General features: G+C 40.4%; 1 protein-coding gene across 2 annotated transcripts in view; it reads right to left on the reverse strand.

Moving 5' to 3' along the window:
- Nucleotides 1-24,742, reverse strand: part of LOC117524799 (neuropilin-2-like) — a 414,867-nt gene that overhangs the window by 37,408 nt on the left and 352,717 nt on the right. For both annotated transcript variants that reach the window (XM_034186623.1, XM_034186624.1), the window contains exon 16: nucleotides 17,179-17,211. In XM_034186623.1, coding sequence (XP_034042514.1) covers nucleotides 17,179-17,211 — 33 coding nt within the window. The remainder of the gene's footprint in view (nucleotides 1-17,178; nucleotides 17,212-24,742) is intronic.

The following is a 24,742-nucleotide window of genomic DNA, read 5'->3' on the forward strand; positions in this document are numbered from 1 at the left end:
TGGGAAGGCACCAAACACAGAAAAGAATCTGCATATCTGGAATACACATAGGGCAGTTACTACTCGATAAAGAAATTTGCATGAAGCATGTTTCAGAATGTGACATGAAAAATTTAGCAATTTTGTAAACAATTTACAAGAAAACCTTCTCTGGCTCAGTAGTAGTGCTTTTAACGTATTTCTCACAGACTCATAAGAAGACTGTTTTGGGTTCAGACAAGGCAGTTTTAACAGACTTCTGAGAGCATCACAGGCATGTGAACCGATCAAAAGTAACCAAAGGAACAACGAAAAACCACTGACCGTCCTGCAGTTTCTGTTTTTGGAGGTTGTCTCCAGGACAGATGCTGGTGCAGCTTGTAGATGCCCTGGAACGGATGAACTGTCAGTGTGCGGGCGGGCTCCCCCTTCTGGAGCCTCCGCTGGTCGAGTCACCCGGTGCGGAGAGACCCCATCAGCAGCCAGCGAGAATGAAGCGAAGGCAGAGCACAGTGAAGTTTCAACGACAGTAGGTGAGGGTGAGATGGCAGATTGGCGTGACGTCACCAGTGAGGTGGTTGCGATGCACACGGAAGCAGAGTCTGAGTGGGCTGTAGGTGACAATGAAGCTGGACCGACAGGGGTAGCATGGATCGGTAGAAGTGATGACGTAGTGCGCGCCAAGACGTCACTGACTTCGGGCAGCGGGCCACGCACCATGACGGCTTCCCCTTCGGGCAGCGGGCCGCGCACCATGACGGCTTCCCCTTCGGGCAGCAGGCCGCGCACCATGACAGCTTCCCCTTCGGGCAGCGGGCCGCGCACCATGACGGCTACCTCTTCGGGCAGCGGGCTGCGCACCATGACGGCTTCCTCATCGGGCAGCGGGCCGCGCACCATGACAACACCATCAAGCGGCAGGCCATACGCCGCGACCGAGGCGGGACACACAGAAGACATGGGCGACTTAACTTGCCCATGAGACATGGCCTCCTCTGAGCTCCATGATGACAGGACTTCTCCCGATGGCTCGATTTGCGACCTCAGTGGCGAGTGTTCAGCCGAACTCGGAGTGGTTGCATAAGAGGGTTCGGGCAACGCTGGAGCTGGAGAGATCGCTGTGGCTGGAGCTTGTGATTTTGGCTGTGGCATTCGGGTCCTCCGAGGTGCGGGGACTGGCGCTACATGGAGCGGCCGTGCTGTGGAACCAGCGTCAGGGACGCACAGCTCACCAGGAACATGCCACGAGGCCTCGCGCACTGCTTGGACTTTCCGTGGTGCTGGCTTTGGGGGAATCTGGAGTGTGGCTGGATCGTCTGACTGCATTTCAGCAACAAAGGGCAGCAGGTAAGCAGCTTTCCTTGGTGTAGTGTCGTACCAGGCTGGAGCGAGAGCAGTGTCTGAAAGCGTAATGACGCGCGGCTCCTCACAACAGGTGGTGGTGAGCTCGGCCTCGAACAAAAAGTCCATGGGTCCTCAATACAGGGTGGGACCGACCCTAGCTTAAACTGCGTCTTAATGTCACTCAGCTCAGGAAATGTGGTTAGCAGCTCTGGTTCGGCTACAAAGATCTGGTCGAGTGCCGATAAAATACGCTGTTTTCCCTGTTTATTGTAGCACTCCTGATAGTCAAAAAATAAGTCCTGTATCTTGAACAAAGACATAGCCATGTTCTGCAAGTCTAATTGCTCTGACTCTGAGTCTTCGTCCTCGTCCAAATCTGTCCAGTCTGACTCGTTATCATCCTCAGACGGCATGTAGGCCTCAAGTCGCTTCATCCAATCTGGACGCTTCTGAAGACCAAAAACGTCATCCAGGCCCAGTAGCTCCGGAAAATAATCAAATAGCCACGGATTTGCATTCACCAGATTCCAGGCCTGATCAAGGTAATCAAATTTCTCTACAGGGGTGTAACAGTCACAAAAACAGATAAAAAAATGACAGGTCAGAAAAAATCCTCTTAATTACCTCAATATCTGGGAGGACAGCAGCAGTATCTATGGCAGGAGTGGAGTCTGCGGAGTCCATATTCTGGCCAGATTGTACTGTCAGGGCGGGAGGGAGCCCGTCACCAGGAGCGGCTGGACCCGCAATGCAAACCCCCAGACAAGGCTTTGGTGTGGGAGAAATCATGGTCTTTATTCCAGGCTTGGTTTCGGTACACATGTAATCAGTCAGCGTGGCAGAGGTACAAACAGGATCAGGCTGAGACGCAGTCACAAACGAGTAGGGTTCAGAGGCACAAGCAAACTCAGACATCCGGGATGAAGCAAAAGGCATGGTCGAGGTACAGAGCAAAGTTCAGAACACGGCAAGACAAAAACAGGACTGTGATGGGTGCTGGAAAGAGTACAAAGACTACAATCTGGCGAAGAAGTGAAGGACTGTGGAGTTTAAATACTTGTGGAGTAATTAGGGAGAAGTGAGGGACAGATGGTGTAAATGAGGTGCACGTGAGGAACAGTCTAGAAGGGTGTGGCTTCTGGCTAAAGAGTAAGACAGGGCAAAAGTGTGAGGAAGGGAGTGAGCAAAGTGGCGTGATGTAATAGGCAAAGACACGGGAGCAGGTGTAAGAGTGTGAGTGAACAGAAACAAAACAGACTGCATCAAAGTGAGGGAAAAAACATAATGTCAGGTGCAGGGCGTGGAGTGAACAGAAGTAACTGGGCGTGAGACCAGGAATGAAGACATGATGGGAGGTGCAGAGTGGAAACAAACAAAAGCAGAACAGAGTAAAATGGAAATCAGGGTCAGAATGTAATACAACAACAGGAACCAAATCAAACATGAGCATAAATACAAGAGCAACTAGAACTGATCAGAAAATCAATACAAAAGCAGAATTAAACAGGAACAGACTAATCAACAGAAATCAAAACCCGATATAAAAGTATAACAGAAAACATATACAGATGAAAGCTAAATGAAAAACAATGAAAACACAAACTGGCTGAACAAAACTAGAACAGAACTTGACAATGGCTAAAGTATGGAAAGTAACAGTGATAAGAAAAATATAACAGAATAACTCATGATGAAAATCATTACTGATAAATCAACGCAGAAGCAGACGGAGAACCACAACAAGGGGAAAAACAAGGGCTCAGTGCCCTGACCCGGCCAAATCCCTGACAATTACAGAGATTAGAGCATGCCATAGGTATTAAAGGCACTGTGCTGCAGTGGTTTGAATCATATTTATCTAATAGATTACAATTTGTTCATGTAAATGGGGAGTCTTCTTCACAGACTAAGGTTAATTATGGAGTTCCACAAGGTTCTGTGCTAGGACCAATTTTATTCACTTTATACATGCTTCCCTTAGGCAGTATTATTAGAAAGCATTGCTTAAATTTTCATTGTTACGCAGATTATACCCAGCTTTATCTATCCATGAAGCCAGAGGACACACATCAATTAGTTAAACTGCAGGAATGTCTTACAAAGACATGGATGACCTCTAATTTCCTGCTTTTAAATTCAGATAAAACTGAAGTTATTGTACTTGGCCCCACAAATCTTAGAAACATGGTGTCTAACCAGATCCTTACTCTGGATGGCATTACCCTGACCTCTAGTAATACTGTGAGAAATCTTGGGAGTCATTTTTGATCAGGATATGTCCTTCAATGCGCATATTAAGCAAATATGTAGGACTGCTTTTTTGCATTTGCGCAATATCTCTAAAATTAGAAAGGTCTTGTCTCAGAGTGATGCTGAAAAACTAATTCATGCATTTATTTCCTCTAGGCTGGACTATTGTAATTCATTATTATGAGGTTGTCCTAAAAGTTCCCTGAAAAGCCTTCAGTTAATTCAAAATGCTGCAGCTAGAGTACTGACGGGGACTAGAAGGAGAGAGCATATTTCACCCATATTGGCCTCTCTTCATTGGCTTCCTGTTAATTCTAGAATAGAATTTAAAATTCTTCTTCTTACTTATAAGGTTTTGAATAATTAGGTCCCATCTTATCTTAGGGACCTCATAGTACCATATCACACCAATAGAGCGCTTTGCTCTCAGACTGCAGGCTTACTTGTAGTTCCTAGGGTTTTTAAGAGTAGAATGGGAGGCAGAGCCTTCAGCTTTCAGGCTCCTCTCCTGTGGAACCAGCTCCCAATTCGGATTAGGGAGACAGACACCCTCTCTACTTTTAAGATTAGGCTTAAAACTTTCCTTTTTGCTAATGCTTATAGTTAGGGCTGGATCAGGTGACCCTGAACCATCCCTTAGTTATGCTGCTATAGACTTAGACTGCTGGGGGGTTCCCATGATGCACTGAGTGTTTCTTTCTCTTTTTGCTCTGTATGCACCACTCTGCATTTAATCATTAGTGATTGATCTCTGCTCTCTTCCACAGCATGTCTTTTTCCTGATTCTCTCCCCTCAGCCCCAACCAGTTCCAGCAGAAGACTGCCCTCCATGAGCCTGGTTCTGCTGGAGGTTTCTTCCTGTTAAAAGGGAGTTTTTCCTTCCCACTGTCGCCAAGTGCTTGCTCGCAGGGGGTCGTTTCGACCGTTGGGGTTTATCTGTGTATTGCACATTTGAAACCTTGGTGTTACCTTACTGCAGTTGACAGAATGCTGTTTCAGCAGCTGTGCAGCCGTAGACCAAATAAAAGTCATTCATTGTAAACGTTGAGTGTGTTTGAGGAATTAACAGTTTATATTGTGATGGTCTATTTAAGAACAAATGTATCCCCGCATAACAAGTGGACTGTAGTTCTGTGCTTTTCTGTGCTGAGTACAAAGTACATTTTATTGTGACTCCTGATCATCATTACTGTCTTTGACAGAAGAAAACACTGGCATAACTTTGTTTCTGTTATGTAAACAGCAGTTAGTTTTGAGGTGCATGGAACAAAAAGAAACCAGCAATCAAATTTGAATGAATAAATTTTGTATTCACCCCATGTCATGCTTTGTCTACAACACAAACACACACAGAGACATGCATGCACATCTTGGAGTTTGTATGAGATGATCATGGCTGATGTAATCCGTTCTGTGTACATAATGCACACAGAGAACAGTTTCACCAGCAGAACGCAGCATAATTATTCACCAGTTTGCTTAAATACCATTGATGGACCAGTTACCAAATGACTGAAAGAGCGTGGCAGAGTTTGTGCGTAATGGAGCACACCAAGCATACCTGCAACTGGCTGATTGAATTTTATTTTGCGCTTACAGTCATTAACTAACACACGCAAAATCCTGATTTACGTAGGGCTGTTTATGTCTTGTTTCCACCCGTTGTCATGTGTGCAGTTATTCTTAGTAAATCACTTGCAAAATGTTCTCTGTGTTTTCTTTTCCAGAGAAATTTCCTGAAACATTAGTCAGTTACCAAATCCAAGCTTTCATTTTTTAAAGATATTTTTAAATTTCTTGGTTCCATTAATTAATGTGGAGTCACTAAAAATATTTATGGTTTATGTTTGATATTTTTTAAAATCAAATTTTCCGAAAATCAGTGTAAGCTGTTTAAGTAAACCTGAGGTGGAAAAAAATGTAAAAACCTTACTGCTGTGTTAAGCGTAATGGCATTATGCATTACGTACAGCTGATTTTTGCATTCTTAAGGTTCATCATTATCATGAACAAGAATCTTGTCTTATAATCTGAAATACTTTCAATGTTGTAGTATATTATAGGTTTCCAAATACACAGAAGGCCAGACATCAGCTGGAGATTAATGGTTTGGACAAAGGATGTTGCCTTGCTACCAGCAGCCTGGTCAACCCGCATCCTTCCCACTGGAGTCCATTTGACTTTTGATCTGATTCTTAATGATCAAGTTTAATTTGCACATTCAAAATCTAGTTTTAAAACGTGAATATATATAACAGGGTATAATGCATGTTTTTTAGTTCTAGAATATTCAAGCTGTCCACATCAACTATTATTGCTTTACTCCAACAAAAATACTACCCTGTTAGTTACAAGCAACTGAATAACACCAAAAGGATTTAAATATATTCGGCTGAGTACTAAGGTCACTGGATATAGGTATTTGGTGAAGCTGATATCTCTGCACGAGAATGAAGATCCAAGTTTTTAGGATCCTGGTGCTTCTTGTCTTACTGTGTAGTTGTGAGACTTTGACGCCAACCAGTGACTAATGTAAGGTAACAATTGGATGTTTTTAGGACTAGGTCTCTTTGGAGGATCCTTGGGTATGGCTAGAATAATTATGTGTTAATTGAACAGTTTCTAAGGGACCTTTCTCACTGGGCTGCAGCAACCAGTGAACAGCAACTGCTGTCAATGAAGTGCTTTCCCTCAGAACATTTGCAATGTTCACTGAGTGGTGCTCTTCCCTTGTTTCACTCCCAGGGTGTCGCCAGCATCGCATCTGGATTTTGGTTTTTGTTCAGAGTTTAGGAGGTGACAAGGTTCCTCCCATTGTTGTCCCAGAGCTGTTGGTGGTGTTGTGACCCCCTGAATGTATTCGCTTGGACTCTTGACATATTCATGAGAGAACTGTGGGAGGGTTGGTGGGGTCTGGGCCACACACACAAGCTGGGTGGGAGCATGCCACAATAGCAGAGATGGTCGGAGAGGAACAGCTGCATCTGGAAGTGGCTGAGCTGCTGTTAGCCTAGTTTCAGTTGCAGCAGACATCAGGACTCCTGTTTGAGCCTTCTGGACTCATGCATTTAATGCTTTTTTTTAAAATTGAGGCGCACAATTCTGAAGGAGCAGAGTGCACAGCGCAGTGTCATTTTTAATCTTGTTTTACCTGAAATGCGCTCTCTGGCTATCTGTCACTCTCTCTCTCTCCCCCCCTCTGGCTCCCCCGTTTCTCTCTTTGAGGACCTGCAATGGGAGTTCTTTGATGTGCCCATTGTGAAGGATGCACAGTCAATGAGGAAATATGATGACATGCTTTCATTAAACAACAATCTGCTCAGATACTGCTCTCTCGTAGCACACACGTGTCTTTAAACCGGAAAAATCTTTCGCTAAATGCTGTGCCTGTCAGTGTTTGGGTTTTTGTTGTATGTTTGAACTGTTTTGCTCTGTTTAGTTATTGTGTTTGGTTAGTTTTTTTCTGTTTGTTAGTTTTGCGGATTTGCTGTGGAGACAGAGTGAAAAAACACAAGGGAACAGCCAAACGGACATACAATATTATTGCCGAATAAATCAAATCAAATGAAAGGACATACACCTCTGAAGCGCTGCTGGACATCACGGCATCATAGAAAAGAGGCTGGTCCACTGTATGGACAGGTGCTGTGTATGAATCTTGGAGCCGAGGACAAAAGGATCATATAAACGGTGGATTATATACTGGGCATGATTATATACTGGACATGGAAGCTAGGACAGTAGATCCTGCAGGGACATCATTTTGCAAGTCGGTGAGAGCGCTGTATGCGCTTTACTATTATTATTATTTAATTTATTATTACCCATCCATTTTCTATACCTGTTTACTCCAATTAAGGGTCACAGGGGGTTGGAGCCTATCCCAGCAGTCATAGAGCATGAGGCGGGGTACACGCTGAACAGGATGGCAGTCTGTCACAGGGCCACATATACACAGACAAAAACATTTACTCCCACACGCACATCTATGGACAATTTAAAGTTTCCAATCCACCTAACCTGCATGTAGGAGGAAGGAGGAGCACCCAGAGGGAGCACAAACAAACACGGGGAGAACATGCAAACTCCACACAGAAAGGCCACAGGTGGGAATTGATCCCATGACCACAAAGCCACTGTGCTGCCCTATTTATTATTTTTTTCATTTTGTTTTTAATGGGCTCAGTTTGAGGAATTTCCATAGTCTATTCACATGGATAACAGCAGGGAATAAGAGCTGAACACTTTGTGTGCAAATGTGTCATCCTTTCAGCTGTGAGTAGCCACTTCAGTGAGATGCCGACTGCGATATTGTCGCTTGTTTGTGTGTTTAGTCACTAATTTGCTTCTCCAGCTGCTCTCCAACAGTCATGCCCAGTGAGATAGGGCCTGAAGGGAAACTAGATGAGAAGTATCACTTGCGTGGTGAGGGAACTTCAGCTACAACACTTTGTCCATGCTACACATTTCTCTGGGTCTGATCCAGAAAGCAGGTGCCTCAGTGTTAAGGACGCCAGTGGCTGGAGAACCCCAAGGGGAAGCCCATGCATCACCTGACTGTGGCAGGTAGATGGCTACTTTTGAGAGTTGGACAACCTGCCACCCAGGCATGGTTGCCATCAAGTTGCCCAAGATGACTCCATAGTGTAGTGATGTGGTGCTGCATGGCAGTAGTGCATGTTCCTACACTAGACCCAACCTGAGTTTATTACAGGTCAACGACATCCATCTTAAATGACCCTCAGTGTTTGTTCTCTTTTCAAGGAGGACCACTAAGTCCTTATAACCTGAGGTAAAAATCAGCAAACATTAGGGTGTGATTCACATGACACTTTTTTTATATTCTCAACAACAGAGACAATTAAACCAATCTGACAGCATTTTAACATGTACAATGTAAACTTCATGTACTGCTAATTTTAAATAGTATGATGTTGCCGAGCTGAAGTCGCACAAATAATTAGAAAGAGACATGGACACACACACACACACACACACACACACACACACACACACACACACACACACACACACACACACACACACACACACACACACACACACACACACACACACACACACACACACACACACACACACACAGAACTGATTCTTCCACTACAACGAAGAAGCTTCTTTCCTCCTTGTTAAATCTGAATTTCAATTAAATCACGTGAAGACTGAATCAGGACATCATGCAGTATATATTTTTCAAATTTTCCCTCTGTGTGTAATTCAAGAACTGGTTGTATGTTTCAGTTTAGCACATGGACTTAACGCTTGACTAGGCATGTGACTCTCATCACAACAATTCGAAATGCATCTTGATACACTACCAGCAATGCGATACATATAGCGATACATGATGATACTGATGACGTGATGTGATACGATTCACGCCTGTTCCTGATTCGATGCAATTTGATATGTATTTGATGGTGATTCAATTCCTCACAGTGTGATATCATGCGATTTGGTGCAATATGATTAATGATGGGTATTCAATCAATCAATCAATCAACTTTTTTCTTATATAGCGCCAAATCACAACAAACAGTTGCCCCAAGGCGCTCCATATTGTAAGGCAAGGCCATACAATAATTATGAAAAACCCCAACGGTCAAAACGACCCCCTATGAGCAAGCACTTGGCCACAGTGGGAAGGAAAAACTCCCTTTTAACAGGAAGAAACCTCCAGCAGAACCAGGCTCAGGGAGGGGCAGTCTTCTGCTGAGACTGGTTGGGGCTGAGGGAAAGAACCAGGAAAAAGACATGCCAAGAAGGGGGGCAGAGATCGATCACTAATGATTAAATGCAGAGTGATGCATACGAAGCAAAAAGAGAAAGAAACAGTGCATCATGGGAACCCCCCCACAGTCTACGTCTAAAGCAACATAACCAAGGGATGGTCCAGGGTCACCCGATCCAGCCCTAACCATAAGCCTTAGCGAAAAGGAAAGTTTTAAGCCTAATCTTAAAAGTAGAGAGGGTATCTGTCTCCCTGATCTGAATTGGGAGCTGGTTCCACAGGAGAGGAGCCTGAAAGCTGAAGGCTCTGCCTCCCATTCTACTCTTACAAACCCTAGGAACTACAAGTAAGCCCGCAGTCTGAGAGCGAAGCGCTCTAATGGGGTAATATGGTACTACGAGGTCCCTAAGATAAGATGGGACCTGATTATTCAAAACCTTATAAGTAAGAAGAAGAATTTTAAATTCTATTCTAGAATTAACAGGAAGCCAATGAAGAGAGGCCAACACGGGTGAGATATGCTCTCTCCTGCTAGTCCCCGTCAGTACTCTAGCTGCAGCATTCTGAACCAACTGAAGGCTTTTTAGGGAACTTTTAGGACAACCTGATAATAATGAATTACAATAGTCCAGCCTAGAGGAAATAAATGCATGAATTAGTTTTTCAGCATCACTCTGAGACAAGACCTTTCTGATTTTAGAGATATTGCGTAAATGCAAAAAGGCAGTCCTACATATTTGTTTAATATGCGCTTTGAATGACATATCCTGATCAAAAATGACTCCAAGATTTCTCACAGTATTACTAGAGATCAGGGAAATGCCATCCAGAGTAACGATCTGGTTAGACACCATGCTTCAAAGATTTGTGGGGCCAAGTACAATAACTTCAGTTTTATCTGAGTTTAAAAGCAGGAAATTAGAGGTCATCCATGTCTTTATGTCTGTAAGACAATCCTGCAGTTTAGCTAATTGGTGTGTATCCTCTGGCTTCATGGATAGATAAAGCTGGGTATCATCTGCGTAACAATGAAAATTTAAGCAATACCGTCTAATAATACTGCCTAAGGGAAGCATGTATAAAGTGAATAAAATTGGTCCTAGCACAGAACCTTGTGGAACTCCATAATTAACTTTAGTCTGTGAAGAAGATTCCCCATTTACATGAACAAACTGTAATCTATTAGACAAATATGATTCAAACCACCGCAGCGCAGTGCCTTTAATACCTATGACATGCTCTAATCTCTGTAATAAAATTTTATGGTCAACAGTATCAAAAGCAGCACTGAGGTCCAACAGAACAAGCACAGAGATAAGTCCACTGTCCGAAGCCATAAGAAGATCATTTGTAACCTTCACTAATGCTGTTTCTGTACTATGATGAATTCTAAAACCTGACTGAAACTCTTCAAATAGACCATTCCTCTGCAGGTGATCAGTTAGCTGTTTTACAACTACCCTCTCAAGAATCTTTGAGAGAAAAGGAAGGTTGGAGATTGGCCTATAATTAGCTAAGATAGCTGGGTCAAGTGATGGCTTTTTAAGTAATGGTTTAATTACTGCCACCTTAAAGGCCTGTGGTACATAACCAACTAACAAAGATAGATTGATCATATTTAAGATTGAAGCATTAAATAATGGTAGGACTTCCTTGAGCAGCCTGGCAGGAATGGGGTCTAATAAACATGTTGATGGTTTGGATGAAGTAACTAATGAAAATAACTCAGACAGAACAATCCGAGAGAAAGAGTCTAACCAAATACCGGCATCACTGAAAGCAGCCAAAGATAACGATACATCTTTGGGATGGTTATGAGTAATTTTTTCTCTAATAGTTAAAATGACACCATTTCCTCTCCAACTTACGGGTTATCTGCTTTAAGCTACGAGTTTGTGAGTTATACCACGTAGTCAGACACTTCTGATTTAAAGCTCTCTTTTTCAGAGGAGCTACAGCATCCAAAGTTGTCTTCAATGAGGATGTAAAACTATTGACGAGATACTCTAACTCCCTTACAGAGTTTAGGTAGCTACTCTGCTCTGTGTTGGTATATGACATTAGAGAACATAAAGAAGGAATCATATCCTTAAACCTAGTTTAATACTTGGGTCTTGGGTATTGACAAGACTTTATCGATATAAATGCCATTAATGTTTCCGCTTATCGATCCGATTCTTTATCAATTCCCTTTTCAATACCTCTTGTGAATTTTCTGTGTACTAAAAGCAGGTTTCTATGTCAACAACATTTTACTGAATCTTAAAGGAAATAAATATGAAATTGGTCACTGGAGCCTTGATTACTGGACATAAATAAAAATCAATAAAATCTGTACATGATGGATCCTTGATCTCTGGACAAAAATAGAGATTAACAAAATCTGTAGTTTTTGTCAAAAGCATTCCCTTTTAGATATTAATGACACAAATATAACGCAATAGACTCTGAGCTGGCTGTGCTGCACGTCAGGATGTATTTCATAAAAAACTGAGGATGTCTCATTTTTGAAGAAAAAAAAAGAATTTGGTTGATTGTAGTTTATTGTTTATTATAACGTTTGGAAAGAGGTGTCATTTGATTTAAAATGGCGATTCGCTCTGAAGTTATTAATTCAGACCAAAATCTGCAGCTCTTAGGAGCTGTGCACTTAGTCCCACAAAACAGAGGATATTATTATTATTATTATTATTTATGACCAAAAGAACGAGATTGCGAGTACAAGCGGTCGAGATGAGTTTCCTCTGCAAGGTGGCTGGGTGCTTCCTTAGAGATAGGATGAGGAGCTCTGTCACTCGGGAGGAGCTCGGAGTCGAGCCGCTGCTCCTCCACATCGAAAGGAGCCAGCTGACGTGGCTCGGGCATCTTTTCCGGATGCCCCCTGGATGCCTCGCTGGAAAGGTGTTCCGGGCACGTCCCATTGGGAGGAGGCCCCGGGGAAGACCCAGGACACGCTGGAGGGACTACGTCTCTCGGCTGACTTGGGAATGCCTTGGGGTTCCCCTGGAGAAGCTGGGGGAGGTGTGTGTGGATCAGGAGGTCTGGGCAGCTTTGCTTGAGCTGCTGCCCCCGCGACCCGACTCTGGATAAAGCGGAAGAAAATGGATGGATGGATGGATGGATGGATATTATTATTATTATTATTATTTCCATTACCTGATGGATAACTTCAGTTTATGCACTGGCTGGTTGGTGCTCATCCCACTGAACTGGTTCTCATGATTGATCAGGATGATTCTTGTTTCTTGCTCACAACAAGACAAGAGTCCCAGTTCGTGACTTTAATCCACACAAAAGCGACTCACAACTGACATCTTTAAATGGCTTTGAGAGGAGTTAATGAAGAAACTGCTGACCTGCCACTGGAAGCAAAGCAGAGAACCAGCGAACAGCAGGTCAAAGTGCTGCTTCATTGCTTCAAACTTCAAGCAGACCTGCTGCAGTCTGCAATCAACATAGAGAAATATCCATTTTCCTGATAAACACCCTCAAAAACAAAGGCTGCTCCAGTGTACCGAACTGAAGGACCGATTAGGGAATCATTAAGCAAAAGGCTATTGATGTCATCATGTTTGTTGTGGTAAAAATGTGCTTTCTGGCTTCCGTCCGTGGTACATTCAATGTGCATTGTAAAAAAATTGATGTAAGCAGGCAGCGACCGATCCATCGCGATTTCACCCGTCAACTGAATCAATGCACACAGAATGAATCGATGCACTCACATCTCACACGTTTGTATCTAGATACCAATTCACATCAATTAATTTCCACATGGCTACTCTTGACTGGTAATCTCATTTAATATGGATAGAACTCAGCAATTAAGTGGCATCACAAACAAGATGTCTGGACATCCAGCGTGACCAATCATGTGTTTCAGTCATGAGTCTAAATTATGTCAGTGTCACACCAGTATTGAAATTTTTGTGGGTGCTTAATCTAAAGCAGGCATATAGTCAACATTTTAGGCTCCCACCCAGACTGTGAAAACCAGAGAAAAATAAAAAGGAGCCAAATGATGATCAGCTCACATTCACATTTAATTCAGGAGGTATCTGCAGCTCACTGGACAGAGAAATGAAGAAAGGAATGAAGGAAAGAGAGAAGTGAGCAAAGAAGGGAAATAGAGGAAGGCAAAAAGGAAATCAACAGACAACCAAACAGGAGCAATAACAATTTATAGTGAAAGATCATCTGCACTGAAGAACACATTTTTCTTGTGGTTATACCTTCAGGGATGTTTCATTTACAGTGTATGCTGCGACATACGTCCACGGTTTTACTAAGCACCACTTATGATACAATGATCTGCTAAACTCGGCAGGTTTCTCATAGGCATGGATGAACCCGATTTGCTGCATCACAAATTTATGGTCCTCTGAGTTCCATCTGGTGGGTTCAAATAGAGGTAAAAGAAAATATGCTCTTGATAGGTGGCACATGGCTCCACTTCATCCCTGTTTAGCATCATTGTTTCAGGTTTGGTAATGTTCAGGACAGATGATTCAGGTTAATTCAGATTCTCTTCTCAATTCAAACCTTACCCACCCCATGAGCAAGCACACTGGCAACAGTGGCAAGGCATTTCTTTATTATAGGAAGAAACCTCAGTCAGACTAGACTCAGCGGGATGACCATCTCCTTTGGCCACATTGTCTATATTCTCCAAAGATATGACACAAATGAGGCAGAAAAGTACTTCTGATGCTGCATTCACATTTTGGTGGTATGTGGCAGATGGCAAACTATGAAAACAATGGAAAATTCCACTGCTGCTGGCTGTGACGCTGCGATGATATGCACTGTTGAAATCTAAAACATTCTCCCTTTTTCTGCTTACTGCAGTGACAAAGGCAAACCATATTATGGACTATAACAGCATAGTATTAATGCATGCCAGGCTGCAATGTCAATTCAAAATATCAGTTGGAATCTGTTCATTCCTTCTCCCACTGCAGTGAAGGATAAGCAATAGGGCACCGCAGTCCCGTTTGAGGGTTGGCACTAAAGGTTTAAAATATGATGCATATGACTTAATTTCTCTACTTCTGGGGTATAAACCATGGCATTTTCAATGGGGTTTGGGGTAAATTACACGCAAACAAAGTGAAAATGTGTGACGGTGCGGTGGGAAAGTGGACATGTGTTGCAGTTTGTTTATGATCCAAAGCACAAACGTGTCGAGACGGTTTTGCAGGCGAGAGAACGGAGCTACTCTGGTTAGCTGTGTAGGCTAACACTTACCGACATGACATCTCCACCTCCTCGTCTTTTCTTCTCCACCAGGAACCAAAAAAAAAAAAAAACTTTTTGCAACTGCTTTCGGCGATTGCAGACGAAAACAAAATCATACATCATTTATCCGTGTGAAGTTATGGTGTATATATTAAATGGAGGCCCCCGTAAGTGGTCAAATCCTGCAATATCATGGAGGGTTCAAATGAGACTACGGTCTCCTACAAGGCAATAAAACTCGACAAATCCAATTTCCAGTTCGAAGCCAGACAGAAGAGCCGACAATAAAGGCCCACTGACACGAGCACGCCTTTGATTCATGCAATAGCACAACCTGTGTCGTGCTGGAGAGTAAACCCGTCTTTAACGGGTACAGACAGGACGTCAGAGGGGCGCCGGTGCGTGCTATTGCGCACTGAGAATTTTGAAATGTTCAAAAAAGTCTTTCACGGACAAATGTTGTGCTATGTGACGCAATAAAATCTCCAACACAGCTCGTCAAGTGGAGTAAAGAAGAAGTGAACAGAGCGAGTGGTGACGTCAGCGGATCACATCAGAGCGCAGCTCATCTGGAGGATTATAAAAAGAAGTTAAATCTGTTATAAATATACTCTTAACAGCTGCACACAAGAAGGAAAAACACGCAACTGTTTTATCAAGCCATGACAATCTAAACATGACAAATAATTACCTTTTTAGATGGCTCAAAATGCTTTCTGCAGGTAGTTAGGCGCGAATGTGTGCGAATGGCTCCGGCTGCAGCCTCCTTTGTGATTCAGGATGCGATTAGAGCGTGCTATTGCGTGAGTCACAGGCATGCTCCTGTCAGTGCACCTTAACTTTAAGTGGTCGATTATAGTCCAGTTTGCAAATTAGCATATAGTAAAGCTGCAACAGGCAATGGCCGAGTGTGAAAAGATGTGGTAGCAAGGCTTTTAAAATCTTTAATAGACAATAATTTGTGAAATACAGACAAAATTTTATTTGTAGTAGGTCATTTTTACATCTTAAAATAGTGCTATGGTGTATTGTGAAGAAGTGCAGGGACAACAGAGGGTGCAAGAAAAGAAGAAGATTAGATAGAATAAGCCACAAAATGTGAGAAAGAGGAGAGCCACAACTTACAAAGAGAGAACAAATGAGGACAGAGTAACATGTCAGTATGTTCAGTTTCCTGCAGTTCGGCAGTCATGAGAAAAAACCTGACGAGGTGAGCAGGAGGGCATGAACTGTTTAGTACATTTAACCTTAGTGATGACCACAGTAAGAGAAAAATTTCAGCCACAAGTGTTCCACTATGGGGCGATAACCAGCAATAAAATAATAAACAGCATTCTTCAATTATTCATATTAGGTATGTGCACAACAAATGCAACAATGTGCTGTGTTGTGTGCACATGCACCTGCAACAAAAGCACTACCAATATGTTAAACACCATTAAGGCCAACAAACCATAATTGGCTACAAAACCCTGTTGTTATTCCACTATAAACTCTGCTGCTGTTATAGTAATAATGTCAGCAACTAAAGCTCCTGTGATAGTAAATACTGTGAAATTATTTGTGTCTGTTTTGTTTCTGGCATGTACAAGAGCAAACTGCATATTCAGGAGCATCAGTCTGGCATGCAGGGAATCGTGCTGGAACAATGCAGTTGATCCATTCCATCAAGTTGCAATGTTGTCTCAATATTCTAACCAGTTTCAAACAGTATATTCTATCTCCAACATATCACCACCAACAAACATTTAGACAGTGACAGAATTTATGTATTTTTGTCTTGGTACACAGTAACAATGGAGTTAAATTGAAAAAAATCAAGATGTTCTTATAGTGTAGACTTTTAGCTTTCGTTCAAGGGGCTCAACAAAATTACTGTATGAAACATAAAGAATTATGTTCATTTGCATATACAGTGTCTCTATCTTCAAATCCCATAAGTAATTGCATTAAAATTAAAAAAATATTTTTAATATAAATCACCACTTTTATGACTCCTTTTCTCTTGACCAGTCATGGGATTAAAACATGACCATTACCAAGTCAATCAATATGTCTTGGAATTCCTTTATTCCATTCACTAAGAAATGCACACAGTATGGTACTGTATGCTAAATCTGTCTGGAGTAGACGATTCTCAAAAACTGACCGTACAATAAAGATACTAGGGAGGGAAGCCACCAAGACACCCCGACAACTGTGAAAGAGTTGCAGACTTCTGTGGCTGTCATTGTATAAACTGTGCGTACTGCAGTGTTAGTCTACTGAATCAGCAGTTATACAGCTTCGTGGTATCATGGCACAAGGACATCTTGATGGTTTCATTTCAGCCCTATTGTGGTGGTGCACAGATGTAAAATTATTAAAACAAAAGTTTCACTGTCCAAATTTGTAGGGATGTGAATGTAAATCGACATTCCTAATTCAAGACATGAAAATATAGGTAATATGTTAGGTGGGAGCTGTAATAGCCCACAGTCAGAAGTGATATGTTCTGTTATTTGCACTCTTAAGTACTGTGTGATTATGCACTCAGTTACTCAGGGCTGGGTGCAGTGCTATGAGCTGAGCTTAGTGACAAGCAGGAAGCACAGACATTTGTCAAATGAAGAACATCTTACCAGTCATATCAGGAGGGAAGGCAGGGAAAGGCTCTGGAAGAGAGAAAGAAAGAGTAAAGATAAGTAGATATGGATGATAATGTGGTGGATAAAGAGCTCACTGTGTTGCTTACAGTCTATATTACAAAGGCACCTTTGCCAAAATAATCCTTCCAACTGGCTGTTTTGGCATATAAAACTGCTGATTAAACAGCATGATTTTTGCACAGATATGCCTTGGACTGGTCACAATGAAAGGCCACTCTAACATCTGCAGATGATCTTGATAAAAAATCTTTATTAGGTGAAGAACCTGGATGTTGTGGTCCTAGGCTGGCGTGGTTACACGTGGGCTGTAGTTGTCAGAATGATTGGAAATGATATTTGAGGCGACTTGTGATTATAATTAGCATTAGGTTCATGAGAAAGAGTACTGGTGGACATTCTAGCACTCAGTGTGCCAACTTCATGCTCCTTGTAAACCTGTGACATCTGTGGCATTGTATAATACTGTACATTTTAGTTTTTCCCAATCCAAGGCACATGTGTGCAATAATCATACGTTTTCATCAGCATTTTGACATGCCACACTGGCCAGGTGGACAGATTGTCTTGGCAAAGATGAAGTGCTCATAATGGATTTTAACAAAATTTTAACACAAAATTCAAGAGAAATAACCATTTGATGTCCTTTAATGCATGAAAAATGGGAAAGAACATTTGGTAACACTTTATATTAACTGCAACCTATAAAGCATTAGTAAAGCATTTATAAAGTGTAAATAAATGCTTAAGTAACTACTTGTAAAACATTTACAAAGCTTTCTTTTTATTAGCTGCTCATTGGTAAGAACATAAATAGATGGCTTAATAATGATTAATAACAAAATATGTCATGTCTTTACAAAACATTTATAAATGATTTTTTAATTCTCTATAAACCATTTAAGAAATTTGATCATTAATAGGTCATCATTTACAAATGTAAAATCGGACACCATTAGTGATAAAAATACTTTACAAATCATATTTTTATTGTCTTTACATTGTTTCCCTCACAAATTATTAAGCCTTTACTAAGCATTAATAAACCATTAGTTGATGCTCAATGTTATAACATTTGTAGATTGCATTAATTACTTAGCCTTATTCCTCAACACTTTACGTATCATTTGTTAATAATGTATAAAGCTCAAGTCTCTTTTCCCATCACTATAAGTATCCAGTTTTAAAGATGTTTTCTATGTACAAATTTGTTTTATACAGAATTTGTATATGCTTAAAATATATTTTAATCAATCTTAAACAGTTGACCAATTCACTTTTATATGTCCATTTATAAATGCTTATCAACACATTAGTAAACTTAAAAATACTATTATAAACCCTTTACAAGCTGTTAGTAAAGTATTTGGTGTGAACTTAACTAAAGTGATGGTTAAATTTGATTTCTAACTCATTTGTATATGCTTAATATATATTTTAATCACAATCTCAAACAGTTGACCAATTCACTTTTATATGTCCATTTATAAATGCTTATCAATGTGTTAGTAAACTTAAAAATAACATTATAAAGCCTTTACAAGCTGTTAGTAAAGTATTTGATGTGAGCTTAACTAAAGTGAAGGTTAAATTTGCATTATAACTCATTTGTAGATGGTATTTATATGTGTTATGCAGAGTCACCAACAGTTGACCAATTCACTTTTATATATCCTTTAATAAATACTTAGCAACACATATTTTGCTGTGAGGAATTGGTACGGTGGTATTAGAGGAGGAATGCGGGTTCATTCGTCGCGAAATGTTAAAGTGTTCGGTGAGGAGGTGGTGTTGATTTGCGAGTAACTGAGCCGCCATTAGTTGCTAACCGATAGTTAAACATGGGTTCAGAATGGGTCGCCATTAGCCGCGAAGCAATAGCGGATAATCAGCTAAGTGGTATTAAAAACTAACGAGGTCTTACAGCCAACGATATAAATTTACATTGATCAAGCGGGTAGCCTCTCAGACAGAGTGTCCGCTTGATGAGTTTCAACCTTGGAATATGTTAAGTTAGATTTGGTACAACAACGGCTAGCCAATGCAGATTTAGCCTAGCTTTCACTAACATTTACGTGCATAGCCGATTAACCATTGCTTTCGGTGAAGTGTCCGCTGGAGGTGTGCGTGAGAATGCCAGTGATTAAGCATCATTAGTCTATATGGTCCGAAAAAATGGTTAAAACTAGTTTTTTGTTTTAATATTTCTCGTCGGACGGAAACAGGAAGTGTCATTGGACATCTTCCTCGCCATTTTAATTTGTTGAAAACTGTGTGAGCTGCTGCCATCTGTCGGTGATATAGTATCATTTGCAATTGGTGTTGCAGCCATTTGTCGGTGAGATAAATAAAATCACGTTATTTGGTTTGAAAAAAACAATAGGTTTATATTCCTTGAAACAATTGGGTGCTTAAAATTAAGAAATGTAATTAATAAAACATAAAATAAATAAACAACTGGGTGCTAAAAATTAAAATTAAGAAATTGAATAAAATAAAATAAAAATAAGGACTAATAAATAAAAAATGAAAAATAAATAAAATAATAATATTAATAATAAAAATAAAAAGATGGCACTGGGAAAAAGCTCAATATGAGGACCTCCTTAACCGGAGGTACAGTATTTGAGAGACCTAAAAAGGAAAAGAGAAAAGAATTAGAGAGCAGGTAGCAGCTAAAAGAACAGAAGAGGAATGTAATGAACAAATAATAGGTGCAGAGAGAAGTTGTTACGGTGGGATTCTTAAATGGTTTACAGAGAATAAAAAATCATTTATAAATGTTTTATAAAGATATGACATATTTTGTTATTAATAATGATTAAGCCATCTATTTATGTTCTTACCAATGAAACAAAAAAGAATGCTTAATATTTTTTGATGAAAAAAATGTAAAGACAATGAAAATATGATTTGTAAAGTATTTTTTATCACTAATGAATAGTGTCTGATTTAAGATTGTAAATGGTAAACTATTAATGATCAACCTTTCTTGAATGGTTTATAGAGAATTAAAAAGTATTTATAAATGTTTTATAAAGACAATACATATTTTGTTATTAATAATTATTAAGCCATCTATTTATGTTCTTACCAATGAGTACCTAATTCAAAAAGAATGCTTTGTAAATGTTTTACAAGCAGTTACTTAAGCATTTACTTACACTTTATAAATGCTTTACTAATGGTTTATAGCGTGCAGTTAATATAAAGTGTTACCAACATTTTTTTGTGTTGAATTTATATTTTGGTGACGTATTTATTTATTTATTCTTCATTGTTTATATTGTGTTCTTAAGTTCATGAGGGGCTAATATGTTCAGCAGTTTTGGTTCTAAGAGTCTTAAACACAATCAGGGTAAAACCCATCAGTAAGTTATTAGCTACAGTCACCCAGTTCTGCGGGGTTTTAGGTTTCAAGTGACCAAATTGTAGTATGAAAGAAAAAAAAATCTGAGTGCATTTAATTTGTACTAACAAATGTATTAAGAAAACATGTTGCCATGTGTCTGAGCCACAAATTAGTCATTTTAAAAATACTTGCAGAAATGCCCATTGGTTTATTAGGCATAATGCACAAAAAAACATAAATACAGGGACCATATTATATTAGTCAGAGAATGAAATGTTTGAAAAAGACTCTGTAAACAATGCCCATAAGTGCTGTCATGTTTTTGTGGGATCATTTTTGAACGTGCTATTGCTCAATACAAAGCCAGAGATACAGTTTAAATATGTATATATGTATATATATGTTTTTCACACATTATCATATTATGTGCACTTCCCTCCATGAATTGCAGGTCTTTTGAGCGACTTTTTCTGACTCTGTGTTGTAAAGTTGGTCATATTTGTGGACTTTTCTGTCAAATGTATTTGATTCATGATTGAAATTTAATTGGCAAGCGCACTGCAAAAACTATTAAAATATGATGGGAGAGGAAGGAGTGAAAACAAATTACAAACAAATCACAGCCCTTGTGGTCTCCATGGTTTACCAGGTGCGCATCAGGCTACAGGGAGGGTTCACAGCCACACAGAGGGCTCTGATCTAAAGCAGTTGTTTTTGGTTCGCCACACTCAGGGATATCTGTGAAACTTAACACCATATTACAGTGCAGGCAGCAAGCAGCAATTTGTTTATAATCAGTGGCCTTGAATAAACACACCTAAACAGACTCATTTAGGTGACAGGTCTGAGCAGGGTTTGAAAAAATAAATGCCCAGGCTTTTAATCATGGAAATACAGTAGCCACTTTTCTCGAATCGGTGAGTGTCAGTGCTGAACTTCATTGCGTACCTCTGTTGCGACTGGGCATGTGAGCTGTTTTTAATGGAAATGCATTGTGATGGCGCAGGACATTTTGTCCAGTGTCAGTGAAAATCTGTTATACAAAATCCGGAATATACGATGTTTAATACATGGAAAACCATACAAAAGCATTGTGACTTTTGCTTTTGTCTGATGAGTGTGTGTATCTGGTTTATACGATGACGGTTTAGGCGAGTTTTACTGTATTGGATTTTATAGATTGTTTCCTTCTAAAAAAGGGCAATCAGATTGTCTCCTTATCATTTTTGTCCAAATACAAGCATTACAATAGGTGTAACATGTTCATTCCTTCTCAGGCTCTTGCTCATTGTTCTCTTTTTCTTGCATCCTTTTTTGTTGGTTCAGTTATTCTCCTTCACTCTATTTCCTGTTTCTGCTCCTTCTGCTGCTCTAGTGCTGTCCTTCAACCTTTCTTCCCCCGAAAATGAGACATACAGGCTCAGTAGCAGCAGATACTCCGGAGGAAAAAAGAAGAATGGAATTGATAGGGTGAAAGGATTAATGGACAAGTGACAAGGGGAAATAGTGAACTGGCAAGAGAGGGTGAGTTGGGATATAACTTTATAGTTGAAGGATGTGACGCAGTGAGAGTGAGAACAGATAAAGACAGCACAAAATAGAGGAGATGTGAAAGTGTGACTGATAGTGCAGAGAGAAAGGCATGGACAAAACAAAAATGAAAAGGACAAGTAGTGATGGAATCATTAATGGAATGGCAAAAAAGTGTGTAGGAAAATAAACTGAAAAGATAGAAGAAAGTATAAATGTGTCCTCCCACATGAGTGATGCCACTGCCTTGATTGTCAATCACTAAAGAAACATTTTGTTTGGCCGTTATTGTAATATACAGTGCATCCAGAATGTATTCACAGCGCTTTACTTTTTCCACATTTTGCTGTTACTGCCTGATTCCAAAATCAATCAATCAATCAATCAACTTTTTTCTTATATAGCGCCAAATCACAACAAACAGTTGCCCCAAGGCGCTCCATATTGCAAGGCAAGGCCATACAATAATTATGAAAAACCCCAACGGTCAAAACGACCCCCTATGAGCAAGCACTTGGCCACAGTGGGAAGGAAAAACTCCCTTTTAACAGGAAGAAACCTCCAGCAGAACCAGGCTCAGGGAGGGGCAGTCTTCTGCTGAGACTGGTTGGGGCTGAGGGAAAAAAAACAGGAAAAAGACATGCCGAGAAGGGGGGCAGAGATCGATCACTAATGATTAAATGCAGAGTGAGGCATACGGAGCAAAAAGAGAAAGAAACAGTGCATCATGGGAACCCCCCCACAGTCTACGTCTAAAGCAACATAACCAAGGGATGGTCCAGGGTCACCCGATCCAGCCCTAACTATAAGCCTTAGCGAAAAGGAACGTTTTAAGCCTAATCTTAAAAGTAGAGAGGGTATCTGTCTCCCTGATCTGAATTGGGAGCTGGTTCCACAGGAGAGGAGCCTGAAAGCTGAAGGCTCTGCCTCCCATTCTACTCTTACAAACCCTAGGAACTACAAGTAAGCCCGCAGTCTGAGAGCGAAGCGCTCTAAAGGGGTAATATGGTACTACGAGGTCCCTAAGATAAGATGGGACCTGATTATTCAAAACCTTATAAGTAAGAAGAAGAATTTTAAATTCTATTCTAGAATTAACAGGAAGCCAATGAAGAGAGGCCAACACGGGTGAGATATGCTCTCTCCTGCTAGTCCCCGTCAGTACTCTAGCTGCAGCATTCTGAACCAACTGAAGGCTTTTTAGGGAACTTTTAGGACAACCTGATAATAATGAATTACAATAGTCCAGCCTAGAGGAAATAAATGCATGAATTAGTTTTTCAGCATCACTCTGAGACAAGACCTTTCTGATTTTAGAGATATTGCGTAAATGCAAAAAGGCAGTCCTACATAATTGTTTAATATGCGCTTTGAATGACATATCCTGATCAAAAATAACTCCAAGATTTCTCACAGTATTACTAGAGATCAGGGAAATGCCATCCAGAGTAACGATCTGGTTAGACACCATGCTTCTAAGATTTGTGGGGCCAAGTACAATAACTTCAGTTTTATCTGAGTTTAAAAGCAGGAAATTAGAGGTCATCCATGTCTTTATGTCTGTAAGACAATCCTGCAGTTTAGCTAATTGGTGTGTGTCCTCTGGCTTCATGGATAGATAAAGCTGGGTATCATCTGCGTAACAATGAAAATTTAAGCAATACCATCTAATAATACTGCCCAAGGGAAGCATGTATAAAGTGAATAAAATTGGTCCTAGCACAGAACCTTGTGGAACTCCATAATTAACTTTAGTCTGTGAAGAAGATTCCCCATTTACATGAACAAACTGTAATCTATTAGACAAATATGATTCAAACCACCGCAGCGCAGTGCCTTTAATACCTATGACACGCTCTAATCTCTGTAATAAAATTTTATGGTCAACAGTATCAAAAGCAGCACTGAGGTCCAACAGAACAAGCACAGAGATAAGTCCACTGTCCGAAGCCATAAGAAGATCATTTGTAACCTTCACTAATGCTGTTTCTGTACTATGATGAATTCTAAAACCTGACTGAAACTCTTCAAATAGACCATTCCTCTGCAGGTGATCAGTTAGCTGTTTTACAACTACCCTCTCAAGAATCTTTGAGAGAAAAGGAAGGTTGGAGATTGGCCTATAATTAGCTAAGATAGCTGGGTCAAGTGATGGCTTTTTAAGTAATGGTTTAATTACTGCCACCTTAAAGGCCTGTGGTACATAACCAACTAACAAAGATAGATTGATCATATTTAAGATTGAAGCATTAAATAATGGTAGGACTTCCTTGAGCAGCCTGGTAGGAATGGGGTCTAATAAACATGTTGATGGTTTGGATGAAGTAACTAATGAAAATAACTCAGACAGAACAATCGGAGAGAAAGAGTCTAACCAAATACCGGCATCACTAAAAGCAGCCAAAGATAACGATACATCTTTGGGATGGTTATGAGTAATTTTTTCTCTAATAGTCAAAATTTTATTAGCAAAGAAAGTCATGAAGTCATTACTAGTTAACGTTAATGGAATACTCAGCTCAATAGAGCTCTGACTCTTTGTCAGCCTGGCTACAGTGCTGAAAAGAAACCTGGGGTTGTTCTTATTTTCTTCAATTAGTGATGAGTAGAAAGATGTCCTAGCTTTACGGAGGGCTTTCTTATAGAGCAACAAACTCT

Source organism: Thalassophryne amazonica, chromosome 14 (assembly GCF_902500255.1).
Source record: "Thalassophryne amazonica chromosome 14, fThaAma1.1, whole genome shotgun sequence".
Classification (NCBI taxonomy): Eukaryota; Metazoa; Chordata; class Actinopteri; order Batrachoidiformes; family Batrachoididae; genus Thalassophryne; species Thalassophryne amazonica.